Source organism: Diuraphis noxia, unplaced genomic scaffold (assembly GCF_037042655.1).
Source record: "Diuraphis noxia isolate RWA-SAM2 unplaced genomic scaffold, SU_Dnox_SAM2 contig0001, whole genome shotgun sequence".
Classification (NCBI taxonomy): Eukaryota; Metazoa; Arthropoda; class Insecta; order Hemiptera; family Aphididae; genus Diuraphis; species Diuraphis noxia.
This window is the reverse complement of record NW_028301711.1, coordinates 93,849,508-93,871,308: the sequence shown is the minus strand read 5'-3', so window position 1 is coordinate 93,871,308 and position 21,801 is coordinate 93,849,508. Positions and strand designations below refer to the sequence as shown.

The 21,801-nt window shown below is 27.6% G+C and overlaps 1 protein-coding gene across 1 annotated transcript; it reads left to right on the top strand.

Annotated features, from left to right (window-relative positions):
* Nucleotides 1–672: 672 nt before the first annotated feature.
* Nucleotides 673–21,351, top strand: LOC107170720 (dynein axonemal heavy chain 10-like). The gene is made up of 16 exons (XM_089217151.1): nucleotides 673–707; nucleotides 9,056–9,218; nucleotides 9,388–9,654; nucleotides 9,742–9,929; nucleotides 10,809–11,019; nucleotides 11,102–11,473; nucleotides 11,546–11,692; nucleotides 11,752–11,907; nucleotides 11,973–12,149; nucleotides 12,338–12,496; nucleotides 12,563–12,652; nucleotides 12,727–12,914; nucleotides 13,003–13,362; nucleotides 16,895–17,183; nucleotides 20,963–21,121; nucleotides 21,199–21,351. Exons 1-16 carry the CDS (start codon nucleotides 673–675, stop codon nucleotides 21,328–21,330), a joined length of 3,093 nt encoding a protein of 1,030 aa, XP_089073277.1. The 3' UTR covers nucleotides 21,331–21,351.
* Nucleotides 21,352–21,801: the final 450 nt, after the last annotated feature.

Below are 21,801 nucleotides of genomic sequence, written 5' to 3'. Positions count from 1 at the left end.
CTAATTTTCTAAATTATTTTTTCAGTTAAATATGCATTAAAGTTTTTTAGTTTTAGAGCTTTCATTATATATTTTAAAAGATGATCCTCAAGAAGTTTTTTTTACCTCTATCAAAAACAAATTCAAGCTACGAGATATTTTTAATTTTTAAAATTACTTTTAACTATTAAATTTTATTATTTTTACATGTATATGTTAAGATGACATAAACTCTATCTTCAGTATTGTTTTTTGTATGCAATGATTTATTTATTTATTTACGCATTCATTACAGTTATATGCTCAACAACAATTATACAGCAGAGCAGTACTCACTCGTCCACTTTAATTATAAGTTAATTTTACACCTCGAGATAGGTAAATAATTTTAATAAGCATATAGTTTATAATAGTAAGGGACTTTAATTTTTTTTTTGAACTAATTAATATTTATTGAGTATATAATATTAATAAAAATACTAGCTGAATAAATCACTATGTGTCTATAAATATTGATTATTAAACAAGATACGTAAGGACGTATAAATAAAAGTACAGCATTATCGAAGATTCAATACAATGTATCTGGTTAATATGATTTTCAATATTTATTTTTAACATATATATTTATATTGTAGCATGTATTGAAAAAAATATTATTTTTTCAACTAATATTCATTCTAACTCTTCAAAATGATCAGTTTCGACGAATCATCTTCTGTTGAAAGGTAAGATCTCAAGTACAGTAGGTATAGTAAAACGTCTATTTACGTCTATTTCTTTATAACGGACAAAATTTTAATTCCCCCTTAATGCCCGGTATTGATGGATTTCATTGTGTCTTTTAACCCTTAACTAGTCATGTCGGGTCTGTATGATTATATTATATTAATTTGAGACATCAAAACTCTAAAAAAAAAAACAAAAATAAATATCTGCTTACCTATAACAAATGAAAAGGGAGTTTCCTATTTGAAAAACTGAACTTTGTATTGTCACAGAATAATTCGTAAGTGGTAAAAAATATGTCAATGATTCGAAAAATTAATCTTCAAGTGTATTTAAAAATTTCAAAAATCTGAATTTGAATTACACCTAACCATAAAAATCGGGTAAGTGGATGTCGCTCTGCTGTACATTAGGTGGTGGGGTGGACCTCTGACTAGGGTAGGTTAGATTTGAATGTAATGATAGGTATCATTGTATGCTAAAAACGATTCTGAACGAAGATGATTTGTCAGTCTAAGATATATTATATTTAAATATTGCCATATATTCTATTTTGAAACAAATATTTTATTTTTCAATTAGGACGCATTTTGCATAAGGCATGGTTAATCAATTTTTCCAAAAACATTGCATGTAGTTATCATAATTCATAATACCTTATATTATCATAGATATACATATACCTGATTTCATAAAAATTTAACACTCAAAACATTTTTCCTATAATGACGCTTCGAGTTTTCTCTATAGCTACTTGAAGAAAAACTTATGGAAAACTTAGTGTTGTATTTTTAATCCTTAGTTTTGAACACAATAATTTTTATGATTTTTGAACTTCAAAATAATTTGCAAATATTCATGGTTTTGACGAATTTATGTCAATATTTGAACTTCAAATGTTAATAAAAATAAATTGTGCCTATTTATTCTTATAATTTTTTAATCACTATACGAATAAGTTATGAGAAACTTTGTATTACATTTTCTAGTATTTTTATTGGGCCAAACAAATTTTATCGACACTAAAAAAAAATTTCAGAAAAATTGAAAATTTAATTTGTCTATAAATACCTCAAAAAAAGTCAAAATTAAATAATGTATATAAAATGCTAATTTAAATAACTGGTAAAATTTTCAGGTATCTACGACTTATACTTTTTGAATAATAACAAATGTTTAAAATCGTTTGAGTATAAATCGTTATCGTTACGCTATTTCGTAAAAATTTAAAATTCACACGTACCTAAAATTGTTCGTATAATGACGCTTCTAGTTTTTTCTATAGCTACTTGAAGAAAAACTTATGGAAAACTTAGTGCTGTATTTTTAATCCTTAGTTATAAACACTAAAAATTTTATGATTTTTCAACTTTAAAATTATTTGCAAATTTTCGCGTTTTCAATAGATTTCGTACAAATTTGAACTATAAACGCGCTTATATAAAAAATGTGTGACTAACGATTTTTAATTTTTTTTAGCTACGATAAGAACAACTCATAAGGAACCTTGTATTAAATTTTCCAGTTTTTTTGGTCATCTCAAATTTTTTTACCGACACTTAAAAAAAATCTAAAATTTCAGTGATCTATAAATATTTCCAAAAAAGTCAAAACATTTTGAAAATTAAACTGTATATAGATAACACTAACATAAACATTTGGTGAAAATTTTAAGTATTTACAGCGATTAATTTTTGAATTACAACCATATAAAAAAATCGATTTGGTCGAAAACTGGTTTTGCGTGAAAATTCCCGTTTTTCTGTCATTTTTTTGAAAACTGTTGGAAAATGTTTACTTTTGAACTATATAAAGCACCAAGGATATTCACTTTTACATCGGAAACCACCTCCAAAGTTTGAAATCGGAGCATTATTTCGACTAGTTATGCTGTACACAGACACAACAAAAAACCACACACATCATTGTAAAATCAATATATTCATCACTTCGTTCAGAATCTAAAATAGGATGAACATGCTTAAAAAATCACCCATATAGTAAATAGAATATTATAATTGCACATTATCTAATAATAATTGTGAAAAATATCATATCGGTAGTAGATAGTAGAATATTAGATATGTAATACGGTATTTTAAACTAATATTTGACAAAAACATCGCATGATATATTATAAGTACTAACATATTCCTTATAATTTATTATAATAATATTATAATTATTAACTTATATCAGAAATATCAGTAGATCATGTACCGTAATACCACATTACCACATAGGTACCGTAGAATAGTTTAATGATGGGACATATGGCTGTGGCTGTCGTACAAAACTTATCTATGAGTATGAGTCTTAAAATATTAGGAGCGTAATTAAGGGGGTGAGGGGATAGATCCTTCCCTAATAACTTATATTTTACTGCTAACATTTTATACTTGGTGGGGTTATACGGGCAGGTTACATATTTTGCTAAAAACCTAAAGCCCCTTCTCTTCCACAAATGAAATTCCTAATTATACCATTGTAACTGCCTTTTACAATACCTTTTTAGTGTTCTTTTAGGTAAGCCATAAAAAAATATATATGTAAGATCCTTGCCTGACTTCTCTGTTTGATTCTACGTTTGTCTGAAACAATGTGGATATCTTAAAATAGTCTAAATATTTTAGACATTTCAAAAAGCATAGAAAATAATAGTACTAATCAGTGCCGTATTTACCAGTAAACACTATAAGCTAGTGCTTAGGGCGGCAAATAATTTTGAATATTATATTTTAACTAAAATAAATGCAACTAATTATAAAATGTTTTTAGACCAACGGGATTGTGGTAATATTTATATTTTATATTTTTCAATTTCATAATCGTAGAGTTTATTGCTCTATTATATTATATAATATGTATGGCAATAACTAATTGTTCACCCGAGAGGTCTTTTTCTACGTTAAAACGTGTAAAAAATTATTTGAGAGCAAGTATGGAAGGAGATAAACTAAATTCATTGAGTTTATTGGCAATTGAAACTGAACTAGAGAACAAAATGGACTTCGATGCCATAATAGATGATTTTGCGACTCAAAAGTCGCGCAGAAAGCCGATGAGTACTAGACATTAACTATTTAATTTTGAATAAAATAATTAACTACCTATTTAAGTATTTATTACTACCATGTTTTTTTATCATTATATTTTATATCATATTTTTTATAATTAAATTTTTTTTTATGAATGTATATGTATGCTTTTTTATAACAGTATATTTTTATTTTCCATCATTAAAATTTAAAGTAATAAAGAAAAAAACAATAATTGTATGATTTAATAACATTTTTTAGACTAGAAAAATATTTATAATAAAGGCGGCAATTTATTTTGTGCTTAAGGCGGCACAATGGTTAAATCCGGCACTGATACTAATTCATAATACACTAATACGTAGGAATACTTATAAATTATATTAATGTCAAGTTTAAAATTTTTCTGATTAATATTTTTTGTGAATAATTTTGCTGTAGCAAAATAATTAAAATCGTTATATTTTCAATATTGTTTAAATATACAATTTCATTAAAATTAAAACTTCAAGTCTCCATTTGTTAAATGACAATAGACCCTCTATCTACAAATAGGTACAATAAGGTACATTACTTCTTCAGGTATACTAAAAAAATTGTGTTTGTTTTTAATGCTATAGCCTATAAGTCCATCTTATGAAAAACCTTTTATCAAGCTTTTTAATCAATGAACAAAAAAATTATCAGCAGAAAATAGAAATAAAAAAAATTTAGACTTATGTGAAAATCCCGTGTTTATATCATTTTCAATAATTTGTAGTGTTGGCCTACGATATATTTTTAATAATCGATATCGATTTAAATTGTTGTATAATTACCTACAAGTTACATTTTATATTATTTAGTTTATTAAAACCATATTAAAAGTATATAATACATATTATGTTAATATATTATGAATGTAAATTAATTATCAATTATAAATTATTTTGTACTAACTGAAAAGTATTCATTGAGTATTTATTTTAAATAAATTAATGTATTTAAACAATTACCAGGTCTCACCGCGAGTTAACAACTGACACTAAATTTAGAGTAAATTGTTTAGTATGGTGAACTATTTATTTATTTTTTATTTATTTATTTATTAAATTTATTATATTGTAGATAAAAGTAATAAAAGTGAATATCCGTCAAATTTATTGTTCCGAGCCGATATCGCAATATTTTCGATAACTATTATTAGATTTCGATATTGAAATTATTCGGAAAGTACCCACGATATCCTTATCGTATCGAATTGTTGATATCGTTGGCCAACAATAATAATTTATAAAAGAGTTTCTCGGTCTCGTTTTTCTATAATAAAAAATCACCATTCTAATAATAAATCTGGCCATTCCCAGTAAATTTCGAATACCCATAAGCCTACTATACGATTCCCGTAATTTTTATTTGTACGTATGTACTATTTTATTTTCACCAGAATCTTCGTTGTTTGAATTATTTATTTTTCTTAATGGCTTATTGTGAACGGCCACAGTTATACTTCCTCTTACTTGAAAAAGGGATTTGTAAATTTGGACAAGTATATCATAATAACTATGATGGTATATGGTTTCCAGGTAACGGGTTTTTTGAAAATTAGAATAAAGACCAATTCTTTTTTTACTACTTCCAATAAAATCAAACAGTAGCTCTAGGTTCCCAAACAAATCACGGGCTTCAAGGCCTAACTACTTAAAGCGTCAACCACAATAACCAAGCTAAAACGACGTGCACAACACCAAACATATATTGCACTTGAATTTTTTTCTCTAATGAACGCTTAAAGTCCATTATAAGTGTCTCGCAACTCCAACAAATAACTGACCAACAAGATGCTGTCTCCAGTTTAACTTCATTTCTTCACAAATATCATTGAACATAGTGAAGAGATGCTGCCCAGTTGTAAGGAGCGTCTCACGTACTGCGTATTTTTTTCCCAATAATTATCGCTGGGTGCTGATAGTCGGTTGTTATCTTTTTTTTTTTTTAAATTTCCTTTTATTAAAAAATAATTATAGCAATGCAATTATAAAATAATTATGTATCAAAACAAATAACAGACAAAAAAAATTAACAGACAATGTAATTAAATATTAGCGTTAAATGAGGAAGCCAGCGGTATGAATGAATTGGATAAGAGAACGGATGATAGGGATGTAACGGGAGTTGAGAAGAATATTAGAATCGGGAGAAATATAGCCTAAAAAAGAAAGAAAAGAGGAAAGGAGTTGTCTATTAGTTATGAGAGAAGGGCAATTGAAAAGGATGTGATCAAGATCGCATATCGATTCGTCGTGATGTAGTGTACAAAGAGGGGAAGAGTTCAGATTAAGTTTAGAAGAATGGTGAGGAAGTAAGCTATGACCAATGCAAAGACGAGTAAAGGATACGATTAGGTGCCAATTAGATTGACTTGTTATCAATAGTAAATTAAATGAAACTATTAAGACAAAATAGAAAGATAAAACTGCGAATGCACTTACATGTCACCGAGACCGTCTTGCATGTTATTTATATACCTAATCCGCTTATTATATTACTAATAGAATACAGGCATACAAATTGTATACAAGATATCTTAATTTGTGGCTATACTACTATTAATTGCTTTATTAGGTATAGTGCTATACAATTTTACTATATACAATGTTAATATACTATTAGGTACTGCTATTTTTGTTTGGCAAAGGTGACACCTAACGGTAGTATGGTACCTACGACCTACCCACCCCTTAAAAAGTGGTGACCGCTGTCACACCTTTATACTGTGTTCGACGGGTGGCACCCGTTTCGCCCAAAATCATAAACTTTTCCCGTTTCACTCAGATACCCGTTTCGACCAAAGCCATTTTAGTCGTTTTCAAATTAAGTGGCAATGGTTTTTTAATTATATAATACTATATATTATATAACTTCTATTATTATTATTAGCCGTTTTTAAAAAAGTACTGATTATTTTAAAATAATTTTGTATAGCATTTTTGATAAAATTAACCTTAAACGCATTTTTTGACGATTTTTTTGACGTGCTTTTTCTAAGTTTTTAGAGCATTTTTTACAATTTGTTCATAAAAACATGTCAATGAACAAAAATACTGTTGTGATTAACAAGATACCTACTTTTGTAAAACTGCCAACGATACTAATAATTGATTATATAGCCCAACAAGTTTTCGTCGATAACAATTTTATCATAGCCGTCCTCCGCTCAAATTATCGACGTTATATAGGTATCTATTACAAGTTATCTCAGTTATTATTAGCAACCAATTAGTACATCCAGAACTGCTATATTACACTCGTAGTTGTTGTAAAAAATAATATTATAGTGTTTTTTGTATTATAACTGTAATAATATATAATTAAATATGATGTATTTTATAAAAACTTTTCCTATGACTTTTTTTAAAAATATCTAATTATAATATCAAAAGTTATATAATTATATATGTATTATATTATTTAAAAAACATTGCCAACTTAATTTGAAAACGATTAAAATGGCTTTGGTCGATACGGAAAAGGTTGATTTTGGGCGAAACGGGCTGCGCCCGTGTTCGACGCCACTGTAACCATCCATTTTCTATCTTTTCAAAAAAAAAACAGTATACTGGTATATCTACAAAGTTTATACCAATCAATAATGGTGATTTTAATTCTTACAGTCCAATTTACAGCTTGATTTACTAGAACTAAATTAATCCAGAACGAAACTATTTGTTGTCTTGCAACCGCGTTTTGTGCATCGTGATGTTATAATTTTTTTTTTTTTATTATACCACCTGAATTTCGTTTTTTACTATTTCTTAAATATTCCACAAGTTGGCCATTCCATACAAAACCGCCCTCCACTTTTATATATGCCATCGGATTATCGACCAGAAATAATTCTCAGTCTTAAATATTGAGCAAATGTCACTTCATCTTTAATAATATGCCTATACAGATGAACAATAGTTGATGTAATTTTGAATGAAAACATAAAAATTCACAAATTAAAACTCACATAAGAATTCACAAAACGAGGGCACACATAAAATCGGAATTGTACTGACTTAGGATAGTTGTCTCCGTCATACAAGTGCATATCATAGTAAATTTTATGCTCAGTAGGTTAAATTTATCTCCGTTCGTTTAAAATTTAGAGTGAATGGACCTATTATAAACATTAGAGGTAGATTATTATCTGGAATATCTCAAGAGTTTTTTATTACAATTTAATTTTAAAGCGAGTTATGAGTATTTTTAGATGTACAAACAATTTACAATTTTAAAATATTCATAACTCGCTTTAAAATTAAATTGTAATAAAAAACTCTTGAGATATTCCAGATAATAATCTCGCCTTTCATTTTTATAATAGGTCCATTCACTCTAAATTTTAAACTAACGGAGGTAAACGTGATCTGCTAAGCGTAACAAGACAACACATGCGGGTGTAGTGTCATCTTAATGATCACGAGTATCGGAGAACAAAAAGAAAATATAATTGAAAGCCCATAATGACAATAACCACGATATAGAAATCTGTAGATCAACACAATCTTATTGGTAGGTCGAGTAACATTTGAAGGTCACATGTTGGACCGTTACCTATTTAAGCTAATTGTATAAACATGTATATGTATATACATTTTTAATTTCAAATAAACATTTAATAAAACTTAAAAAGTATCTTTAGAAGTAGAGACTCATTTGACATATGGACTAGCTGAGGGTCTTCTAGAATGGTTTTTTGAATTAAAATTTCAAACATTTATCATTATTATCTCAAAAACGATCGACACCGAAGTTACTACACTCAAAACCTATCATACAGCAAAGCGTGTTCACCTGGTTTTTTATAATCTGTTATTCCTTTTTTATATTTGTATGATCTATATTTAATTGTTACATACCTACTTAGTTATTTTAAATAATAAATATGTTTCTTATAATAATTGTGTACTAGGTTACTTTAGGTTAAATTAATAAAAATGTATTATTCAAAAAAGTATTTTTATCATTATTATTATTTTTATTTCATTATCAATATCATTACTTTATTGTGGGTATAAACTAATAAAAGAATAAACAATAATGATTGACCTATGTGGTATTCCTATTTGAATTTTTATTTTGATTAAAACGCTTTTTAAAATGTAAAACTCATGGGCAACACAATTAAAATTCAATTTTATAAATATTTTACCAATTTACACTATTTTATGTATTCCTACCTATCTTTACTTGTAATTAGAGTACTTATTTTATATATATAAAATTTACAACGTTGCACAAAATTAAACTATATACCATTTACACTGCAATACAATATTTAGTTTAACAAGCAAATTAGTTGTTTCTGATGAGCTATCGTTGATTATTGAAAAAAATACAAACGTGAAAGACTTGAATACGAAGCAAATAGATCAGTTGTTAAGTTTGATGAATTCGTGGATGGAATCATTGCAGAAAGAAATACATTTTATCGAAGACGTAATGGTAGGAAACCTAACAAATTATATTTTATTATTATTTATTTATTTATTTATTGAATAAAGTATTCGAATCAAAATATTTGGGATACGTTTATTAAATTTACGTATTCTAAAACTTTTTTATTTGTATATTTACAAAATCATTTTGAATTCTTTTATTGGATATAATATAGGGTGGAAGAATTCAATACGCGTCCGCTATCAAAGAATACGATTTTTGGGAAAAGCGTTATGATAATTTTAAAGCGATATTGGAACAATTATTGAGTGACAAAGTGGTGCTAAAATGCATAAGTATTTTGGAACAAATTATCAACAGTCAAATTGTTTTATATACGTTGAGGAGATTTAACGAATTAAAAAACGATTTCCAAATAATGTATGATACTACTGTTAGAAACACAATGTATTTCATGAAATTGATTCACGGTGGAATTGATGTACTTATAAATTGCATTATACATTTTCAATTTAAATACTATTATAGGTGCCTCCATTTACACACCATAATATGATTTTCTTTTCAGTCAATTATTAACGCACAGTTTACAAATATCGTAGAAAACTTCATACCACTATACAACAATTTAAATCTAATGTGGTTAACATCAAGTTTGTTTAGTCGGAAAAAACACATGGAACGTTTACTCGAGTCAATTTCAAATTCAATTGCTGATAGAGTTTCTATAACTTTGAACATACCCGAAATATTCCGGTAATCACAATTGGTAACATTTGGGAGAAGCATATAATAACTACCTAATACTCGTGCAATGCATTACCACTGCAATGTCTGCAATATCACTAATATCTAATAACTTTTCTAAATAATATCTACAAAATAGAATACAAATAATTTTGATATATCCACTGAGCTTATTAAAGTTATTAAGGCACTAAAATAAATGTCCAAATTAAATACAAAATTACAATCGCTAATAAATGTATTAAATTTCGTCACATCGAAATTGTTATTATAATTTAGATTATAGATTTTGCTAAAATCATATAATCCCCCTCCACAAATCAAATTCCTAATAAATCCTTATATTGGTTATTAATTGTTTTTTTAATAATATTCTATTATTGTAACACCAGTTGAAACCATGGCTATAAATAAAATATATCGATAATAATGATATGATATTCGGTAAGTAGGTATAGTTCTACTAAAGCTAACAAAAAATAGTGTAGGTAAACTGTAAATATTCATTGTCTTGTAATAAATGGTCAAATGGATTATAAATAAACTTAGGTAGGAACTTTATGTTTGAAACTACATTTTAAAGATGACATAATGTGCCAGAAAGAATAACGACAATGTCGATTGTTGATAACATATAAGTTGTTATTACTAGTGGTAAACATAAATGTTATTACTTGTAGTAAAGCTTCGATGCTCTTTCTATGTAGAAAAAGTAAAATAATTTTTGTGGCAGGAAAGGAAAAACACTAACACCTGAGCTCCAAATTTCTGATTACTTATCTTTGCTTGAACTTATAATATATGAATATGTAGGTAGTTATTTAGATAATTATGTGATTCATTTGATATAATTCTTATACATTTGTATTAATCATTTTTGGTATACAGATACAAAACGTCTAAAGCTATAGATTTGGTCAAAGACGGATTGTACATTTTGGACCAATGGGAAGCGACATATATTAAATGTAAAAAGGATATTGAAGCAATATCCTCCATTTATTTCAGGCGATGGGCTTGGGAGTTTGACGAGGACATAATATTCCATCGATTATATTTTGTTCGTTTAATTGTACGTGATCTAGATAAAATAATGAAGGTAAATTAAATACCTAAATTCATCAATATTTTAGATAAAAATTTTTTAACTACCTGATTTATATTATATAAAATTTACATAGATTATAGAACTGATGTTGATGAGCCCTGAAGTTAGTCATATTTTTAAAAATAACTCGGAAAGCCAAATATTTATTAAAAATTACATAACCCGTATTTTCTTTGATTTGGAAATCAATGTCTACGATAGTAATAGAGAAGAAATTTGGATAAAAATAATGGATAAGTTTCTTTATCTTTTTGAAAATAACGTCTATGATAAAATCAGCCAATCGATGAAGATTTCAAACAGTGCAATGAATGATGTTAAAGTATTGCAGTTTTTCGAAAACATGATGATTCGGCACACACTAATAAAGAAACTTCGTCCAAAGTATGTGATTATTTTAGAAAAGTTCGTTGTAGAAATTAACAATTATAACACACAATTTATGGTGAGTTAATTAATAATTATTGTTGAACATTAACACGCGTTAATCATAAACACCGTTTATTTCATCATGCAGTCATTAAAAGAATCCTCACAATTAGTTTTTGGTGTGCCTCCAATGGTAGGTAAAATCATTTTAGTGCAAGACCTATTTTTAAGAGCGAAAAGGACTGCTCGAATCGTTGAATCAACACCAAAATTTCCCCATATTCAAAAAACCAAAGTACGTATTTCTTTAAAAATGTTAAACATTATTCAACTTGCCATGCTTATTATTATTAGACATTATTAGTCTACGGAAAATTTTGCGAACATGTCTTAAAATATAAAAGTAACGTAGTTAACAAATGGTTGCACGGTGCCCTTAAAATTGAAGGCACTCTAGTTGAATGCGCTTTGTGGACTTTACACGGGAATAAACTCGTGTCCACGTTCGACGTATGTAAATATAAATCATAAATCAATAACAAAAACTTATTCTAAACGATTAAAATGGTTTTCAGAAAGAATTATTTTTTGTCATAGACACAGCACTACACCTCCATCTCTTAGGTCATGATTTACCAATTATTATAATGAACTTGATAGAAAAACAACAACGGATAATACTCAATATAAAGATTCTTGACTCATTAACGGAAGCGTACAATGAAATAGTGGGTAGAATGGATGCTCCAATTGTTAGTATTCCTTACTTGTAATCTAATATAACGATTTAATAGTGAACAGAATGTCAATTTTTTTAAAAGAATATGTGTTTTAAATTATTATTAGTTTTAGATACTTACATTGGGTATTAATATTAACGTCAAAACACTTATTTTCAATACATTTTACGTGTTTATTTATTTGTCTTCAATTAATTTAGGCTTTGGCAATGGAACGTCATTTTTCTAAAGTAAAACTGACTATGCGCCCCGGCTTCGAAAAGAGATATACTTATTTATCATTCCAGCTACCGAAATTCATGAAACATTGTTTACGGTCCCTAAATATATTCAACACAATTTACAATGAAATTGAATTAGTAAACACGACTTTGAATAATGTAAAATGTAATATCTAATAATCTCGTAGGTATTTTATTATTTAGTTTCAAACAATTATATCTGAAAAGCTTAAGTTAATTGAAAATTTGAAGTTCTTCAATATGGATTCAAATGATGAAGTTCAAAATATTTTTGTTTGTATTTAAATACAACCAGATTTTATAAATAACGATATGAACTAATTTTGCGCAAATTTCTTATGATCAAGGTGTTGTTCGACCAGTTCACAATACAAGGAGACCAAAACATGTCCATTATAACATGTTCGATGAACTACATAGCTATGGCATTAAATTTGATCGAAAAAACTTGTTATGATTTAGAAATCGGTGGCCGCAAGCACATGCGTTTATTGTATGAAAAATACGAAAACGCGTTACACGAAGCTTTTATTGCGTGAGTGGAAGGAAATAGAAATGCGTTTGAAGTGCGCTAGTTAGTGATTACCTGTGTCAGTGTTTAAACTCCAACTGACTAATTTCAGAATGGTTTGGAATAATTGCAATGCATACAAACATATATTGGATGGCGATCGCTTGGCCTTCGTAATTAATGGACAACTGATCGATGATAAATTTACCCTTGTGCCTAATATCAACATCATTTATGCCACGTTAATAAAGGCCATGGACGACACTTTTAACCGATTAAAATCCATACCCAGATGGCTAAGAACCACCAATGTTCTGTGTCCGTTTGTCAATATCATTGGGACCGACGAATCGCATTTGCCCTATACATATTACACTCACGTGGCGAAGAGCAAAAATTTGTATGACATAAAAAAAGAATGTTACAGTTCAATCGGAGAACTCGTCAACCGATTGCAAATAGCAGTGCAGAAGTATTGTTTCGTATAATATTGTAATGACGGGTGTGTGTAGATATGTAGGCTTATGTTTAAAATTAGCTGAGTGCATAATTTAATGAATGTGGGGAGCAATATCCATTTTAAATTTAAGCCTTGGAGTAGTTGGAGTGGAAACTTTTAACTGAGATGCAGTGGATAATTAAATAATTAACTGATAGTACATTATCCGGTTGAAAAGTCTTAACAGAATGAATTACGAATGTAAAAGTATGCTTAGAGTTAATGAAATATTGTTTTATATTCGATTCAATTAAATTAAATGCTTTTACCTAGTGCTGGACTAGGAAAAAAAAGTAGAGGTACACTGATGACACAAAAATAATTTTGCGTTCCAATCTAAAGCTAATTTGTTTACTTAAATAGTGCAGCTTCCTTAAAAACTCCCTCAAATGTATGACTAAAAATCTACAAACACATCATAATCAGTTTTTATATTCATCTTAAAAGTTTCAACTATAAGCGTGTTATTGCAAGTGGTAGACGTTTGAAGGCAATTAAGGTAACTACTATTTATTTCATGAATCAATAAAAAAGTTTAATTATAAATATTAATTAAGTTTGTTATTTTTAATAAATTCTATCATATAATTATAAATATATAAATACTTACTATATTTTTAGATTCTGAACGAAGTGATGAATGTATTGATTTTACAATCATGTGTGTGTTTTTTTTTTTGTGTCTGTGTACAGCATAACTAGTCGAAATAATGCTTCGATTTCAAACTTTGGGGGTGGTTTCCGATGTAAAAGTGAATATCCTTGGTGCATTATAGAGGTCAAAAGTAAACATTTTCCAGCAGTTTTTAAAAAAATCGAGAAAAAAAAAAATGACAGAAAAACGGGAATTTTTACGCAAAACCCGTTTTCGACCAAATCGATATTTTTATATGGTTGTTATTCAAAAACTAATCACTTTAAATACTTGAAATTTTCACCAAATGTTAATGTTAGTGATATCTATATACAGTTTAATTTTCAATGATTTTCGACTTTTTTTGACTTATTTATAGACCACTGAAATTTTCACTTTTTTTGAGAATTTTTTTTTGAAGTGTCGGTAAAAAAATGTTGGACGTCCAAAAATACTTGAAAATTTAATACTAGGTTCATTATGAGTTGTTCTTATTGTAGATAAAAAAAATTAAAAATCGTTAGTCACACATTTTTTATATAAGCGCGTTTATAGTTCAAATTTGTACGAAATCTATTGAAAACTCGAAAATTTGCAAATAATTTTTAAGTCGAAAAATCATCAAATTTTTTGTGTTTATAACTAAGGATTAAAAATACAGCACTAAGTTTTCCATAAGTTTTTCTTCAAGTAGCTATAGAAAAAACTCGAAGCGTCAGTATACGAACAATTTTAGGTACGTGTGAATTTTAAATTTTTACGAAATAGCGTAACGATAACGATTTATCCTCAAACGATTTTAAACATTTGTTATTATTCAAAAAGTATAAGTCGTTGATACCTGAATATTTTACTAGTTATTTAAATTAGCATTTTATATACATTATTTAATTTTCAATATATTTTGACTTTTTTTGAGGTAAATATAGACAAATTAAATTTTCAATTTTTCTGAAATTTTTTTTTAAAGTGTCGATAAAATTTTTTTGGCTCTATCAAAATACTTGAAAATTTAATACAAAGTTCCTCATAAGTTATTCTTAAATTAATTAAAAAATTATAAAAATACATAGGCACAATTTTTTTTATTAGTATTTGAAGTTCAAATATTGACTTAATACGTAAAAATTACGGCAATATTCAAATTATCTTAGATAGAAATTCATAAAAGTTTTTCTTTTTAATTCTAAGATTTGAGAATTTAATACAAGGCTCATAATATATTTTTACATTAGCAGTTGAAAAATAAAAGAAATATATAGCTACATTTTTTTTTACATGCATTCAAATTTTAATTTTGACAACATACGTAAAAATCACGAAAATTCGTAAATTATTTTATTCTAGAAATTCATAAAAATTTACCTTTTATACCTAAGATTTGAAAATTTAATACAAGGCTCCCTACAAGTTTTTCAATCTTTATAACAAAAAAATGTCCACCGGAAATTCAAATTAAATTTTTATTAGCATTTGAATTTCAAATATTTACCAAAATTCGTTAAAACCATGAATATTTGCAAATTATTTTGTAGTTCAAAATTCATAATATTATTTGTATTTATATCTAAGGTTATACAATTTAACACCAAGTTTTCCATAAGTTTTGCTTCAAATAGCTATAGAGAAAAGTGTCATTATAGGAAAAATGTTTTTAGCGTTTGAGTTTTAAATTTTTATGAAATCGCGTACCTAATGATTACGATTTATCCTCAAACCAGGTATTCGTATATCTATGATAATTTAAGGTATTATGAATTATGATAACTGTATGATAACTACACTAATTTATTAACCGTGCCTTATGCAAAATGCGTCTTAATTGAAAAATAAAATATTTGTTTCAAAATAGAATATATGACAATATTTAAATATAATATATCCTAGACTGACAAATCATCTCCGTTCAGAATCGTTTTTCGTATTACATTGATACCTATCATTGCATTCAAATTTAATCCCATCCATTACAGTAACCTACTGTACAGCAGAGCGACATCCACGACTTACCCGCTTTTTTATTCTATACCTAGTAAAATAATTGAGTAAATGCATTTTAATATAATTTTAAAAAACTCACAACTGCAAGAAAATTATTTAAAAAATTACTAAATTATAATTCATTAGAAAAAAATAAAAATAGCCTTTAACTTGTAACTTATGTCTTATACTAATTACTTATATATAAATTAATTAAGGATTACTGTTTGTCACCGAACGATGGAAAAAAAATCTTAAAAATTTACCAATTACTGAAAAACTTACCAACACTACAATGACTATATTATATAGTATGTAATTAAACATTTAATTAGTATAAAATATTAAAATAATTTAAACTAGTACCTATATTTTTGCAGTAGAATATAACGAGTTTTCACTTTATATTAATTATTTGAACAAATGAGATGTGGATATTGTATTTCAGATAAGATATGATTTAGTACAATAATTAGTTTATTATAATTTATAATTTAATAATGAGTAATATCTAATGACTACTTATCTGTGCACCACGAGAAGCCGCATCTCCGTCACACACCACTAATGACCCTGTTTATTATCCTAGTTATTTAGTTTATTGTACATGGTTATGTTAGTATAATAGTACCTACAGACTACAACTGTTATTACTTATTAACTTATACCCACATACCACAATCCACATATTAAACATAAAAATCATGTGTCAATATATCAGATATCGATAATAAAACAAATTTTGAAAAACAATTTTTTTATTTATAAATAAAAACAAATTATAACTTTAAGTTTTAAAAAAATACCTAATAAAATACCTACTATATCATACCTAGGTAAGGTATATATATAAGTAATACAGTTTTTGTAAACCTTCGTAATGTGTTCCAGGTTTGCAAAATTTGGTTTCCTGTTTGAAAAACGAAACAAGTTGATAATCAATCAGTTTTCCGAGACAAATCCTACGTTGGCTAATTACGGAGAGAAGCTGAAATATTTCCTTACGTTATCAACCCGTGTTGAATGTCAGTTGCATATAGACTATGGTTGTATAAGAATCGACGTTTCGGAATATATCGTGGTACTACGTGAAAGGTGTGATTTTTGGCATTCAGTTTACGGGAATCAATTGATACTCGAATGTGATGATATTATGGCACAGTTTTCTCAAAGGATAATGGTAACTATACCATATTGATCGAAAATATATCGCTAATTGTTTAATTGATAGGTACGCACAAAGTGGTGCTAAGGAGGGAGAGGTAAAGTGGACAAGTTCCCAGCTTATTTTAATGGAGATAAATTAAAAAATATATTTTTATTTTTGTTATTAAATAATTTAAAAATATATTTTATGATATACTAGCTGATATTGTGCACTTCGTTGCCTGATAAAAATACCATCTCTATAAGATTCAAAATTTATGTAACTACGTCGTTTAATATCCGGTGTAGCAGTGGCGGCTCGTGTGCTCTGAAAGTGGAAGGGCGATATAAAATTGCTTATATATGGAAAGTATCGAACACAAATAATATTAATAATAATAATTTATTTTAAACTGTTTAATAGTTTAATACATATGAATTATTAATTTATATATATATATATATTTTAAATTGTCAACACTTTTTTATAGATATAATTGACTAGAATTACGACCACACAAAGTAAATAATAAATACGCAAGTTCGAAATTCGTGTATAACGGCCAACGGGCGATTAAAATCATCGCCCCGGCGGCAGTATTATTATTGTGTTCCCCCTTCTTAGTTTTTGTATTCCAACCAGAGTAATGACGAGCGACTTTTAACATCGCCCAAGCATCGCATGTGCTGCTCGCCGGTCCCGGCAAATTGTTATTGGTTATCGATTCTCAGAAGCTACAGCGTCGAATTCAAACTTCGAATTTAAACTCCCATGATCTGATAATGTTTTCATAATATGTATTAGTGTAAATGAAGGAAACACAATTTTTATTTTTGACAGTATTATACTAAAATATAAATGAGAAATTTAAATTGTAAATTGGTAATAAATGATAATTCTAGAAGGGGGGGGGGGGCGATCGCCTATCTACGAGCCGTCACTGGCAACTAGCTAGTGATGTTCAAAACTTAATAAAAATATAATAATTATATTTAATATAAATAAAATATCAAATCTGTTATGATCATATATTTCGATATTTAAACCACTGATATAGAATCCATATAGGAACTGATACACGATACTACTACTACTACACACTACTCCTGAGCTCTACAGGCCATAACGACCTTTGGGTTCTAAAACAATTCTTCTCTACTCAGTCATTAGTTACGTTTCTCCAATTCTGTATACCCAGCTGTTGCAGATTCTTCTTTACTTCATCCAACTATCTATTTCTTGGTCATTCTTGTCTTCTTGCTCCTTCAATTCTTGCATGCATTATTCGTTTATCTATTCTTTCCTTGTCCATTCTTTGTTTATAACCTAACCATCTTATTCATCCTACTTTAATGAATCTTATTATATTTTGTTTTTATAAGATTTGTTCTATTTCGTTTTTATTTCTTATCCTTCAACTTTATTCGTCCAACCCAGCACTATATATTTTTCTTACTAATTTTTTGAAATATTTTTAATTTGTTATCATCCACATTTATCAATCTACTGTTTCAAAATTATTCTCACCAATTGTTAAACTGCAGATAATATAAATTATTTAGTCTTATTTGCGTTAATTTTTAATCCCATAAAACTTCCCTTGCTTTCAATATTAGAATAGGCTTCTCTCATGGAACTTTCAATTCTTGTTATTTTTACATCTTCAGCATATGCGAAGATTTGCCACAATTTATTAATAATACTTCCAAATCTGATGTATAGGTATTGAATTTCATGCTTTATATTTCAAAATGAGAATAAATAAATAATTTAAATGCTGCAGCTGCTCACAAAACGGAAAATTAAAATTACTTTAATCAGCTGTTTATACAATATAAGAGTGACAAAGAGAATTATATAAACGTTATGTGTTAGAAAGAAACGGATGCCTTCAACTTCAAGGTCAAACTAAATAGACTAATATATATAAATGACTGAAGTGTATGTAAATCAATTAAGATCAGATACTAGATACATTAGAGTTCTTGCAGGGTATAGTTTTTATTTTTCAGTTTTAATCAAATGAATGATATAATGATATAAACACGAACTAAATTAGTTACGAAATAAAAGTAAAATCATTTGAAAATTTGACTTTCATTGAATGATTGTTCACCGTTTGGATGGCAGCGGTGGGCTCCTTTAGAAATATCCTATAAACTTTTAAAAGGCTTGAACTGATTAATATTGGTTTAACATATTATGTAGTGTCTGTAACTCACATAATATCATTATTAAATTGTATTCAAAATTGATAAAAAGAAATTGAAATATTTTTAATCAAGCTTAACTAGCTCAAGTGATATGTATCGTAAATAGTTTTCTTGGAATGAAACTAGAATTAAACATAAAAATATTTTTTCTTCTAGATGGCGTGGGTTAAATTATGTTTTCTTACAAAATTAAAAATCAAACATAGTATATCCTGATAATGCACGTGTTAATTGTTAATTGCTAAATTGAATAAAACATATTTAGCAAATACAGAAATCTGTAAATGTGTAAATTTGGTTTTTTCTGGCATTAAATAATCAATTGAACTGGGTGGAAGAGAATATAATTAAATATTGGAGAGGAAATCATTATATATATAAATTATTCCAACGAAATAACAAACACAAAATTGAAATAATATACCTCAATAATGCAAATGAAAGTGTATTCATTAAATTTATTGATTTTTATAAAATATTTTATATGATAACCGCCATATTAAAATCCTGTATACGGCACTATATGTCTTTAAACTAAGGCTGGCGGTATTTTTGGTATACCGGTAATTACTGGTATTTAAAAAATCTCGGTATCCGGTATTTTCTGTATTTCAGAATACCGGTATACCGTGCTTTGGTAATTACCGTTGTTACTGAAAATACCGTTCCACGGTAATACCGAAAATACCGAGGTGCGGTAATTACCTAAAATACCGTACCTATGTAATTACCGAAAATACCAAGTTGCGGTAATTACTGAAAATACCGAAGTGCGGTAAATACCAAAAATACCTAACCTATGTAATTACCAAAAATACCGTACCTAGCCACTTAGCTCTTAGGACCTAGGTAATTACCAAAAATATTGAAGCCGTGTACTCCTCCCGTCCGCTCCGGACCTAACCTATAAACTAATGGACATCGTCGAGACAGACGGGATTATTGAGAGAGTAAAGAAACAAAGTAGTCCGCACCTCGGTATTTTCGGTAATTACCGGAGTACGGTATTTTCGATAATTACCGCATCTCAGTATTTTCGGTAATTAGCGCATAACCGGTAATACCGTAGTTACCGGTAGTAAACAAATACCGGATACCGGTATCAGAATTTCGAATACCGCCAGCCCTACTTTAAACACTTGAGGTACTCCCTAATCTTGAAATTTTAATTAGTAGGTTAAATAATATATGAGTTATTTATTTGTACAATTAAAAAAATATATTACCAAGGTATCTGATAAATTTTGATTTTTTGAATAATATTCATTATCTAATGTTTATTTATAATATTAAGTACCTATTTAAATAGGTAATATGACATAAATAATGTAAGATTCGTATTTCCCTACGAAATAAATTTACAATCTTGTATCAATTTTAGTTACGGACTAAGATAAAATGTTTTAGTCCGTGGTTTTAGCCAAACTTTTGAAACTAAATTAATAAATTATATTATCAAATTCAATTTTGAATATGGGTACCAAATATGATTTTTCATCTGGGCGCAAATTATAGTTAGCAAAATTCTGACACAATATACCTATTATTAGGTACCTATATGCTATATACGGACTTAATTATTAATTGTTTATGTTACAGGCATTAGAAAAGCAGTTAAATATTCATTTTCGAAATTGCCAAGGACTCGACATGGTGGAAGAAAGTATTAAAAAAATCAAACAAACAGTATTTCACGCAGATTCCACATTTCACGAAATACATAATCGGATCCATTTTATGACGCAACATAAAATAACTGTACCTAAACCATTACAAAAACATTTTATTCCCAAAATAACATAAATATAATAAGTTTAATCTAAAAAATTTTACAGCCGCCAAATTATCAATTAAACTACTTCAAAGATATACAGAATAATTGGCAGAATTTGTACAAAGATGCATTAAGACGGAACTTATGTTTTGAAAATGCAAAATTGGGTCTTGTTACAATTAACAGCTTATAAAATATGTTATAATGTGTTTATATACCTATATAATATTTAGTCTTATATGTGATATGTATAAATATATTATTTACATACAATTGAACATAAGTATAAATGTATTATTTATTTTGGAAAACAAGATTCACTATCATATATGCTATTACAGTGAAATAAAACCATTAAATATTAACTTTTTAGAAACAGATTTTTATGTAGGTAATCAAAACATATTCACTAAAGGAAAACTGCGCATTTTTTTAATATATAGGCTATAATAAATATGCTCGAGTAATGAATCAACAGTAATAATAATGTTGTTAATTTTCCATTAATCATATAATGACAAAATGTGATAGGTAGGTAGGTACATTAATAATTACAACTTTTTTTAATTCTTAGTACTTGGAAACTCGATCAAGTACTTAACAATTATTAAATACCTACTTAAATCAATTGTCTAGTAAGTATCAATTAAATAACTGATATTTT

Bases quoted from the DNA above. Each gene is read 5' to 3' on its own strand.
- LOC107170720 (XM_089217151.1), top strand. From the start codon at position 673: ATGATCAGTTTCGACGAATCATCTTCTGTTGAAAG. The intron at 9,930-10,808 runs GTAATCACAATT...TTTGGTATACAG, and splicing joins AACATACCCGAAATATTCCG to ATACAAAACGTCTAAAGCTA. The intron at 21,122-21,198 runs GTACCTAAACCA...AAAATTTTACAG, and splicing joins TGACGCAACATAAAATAACT to CCGCCAAATTATCAATTAAA.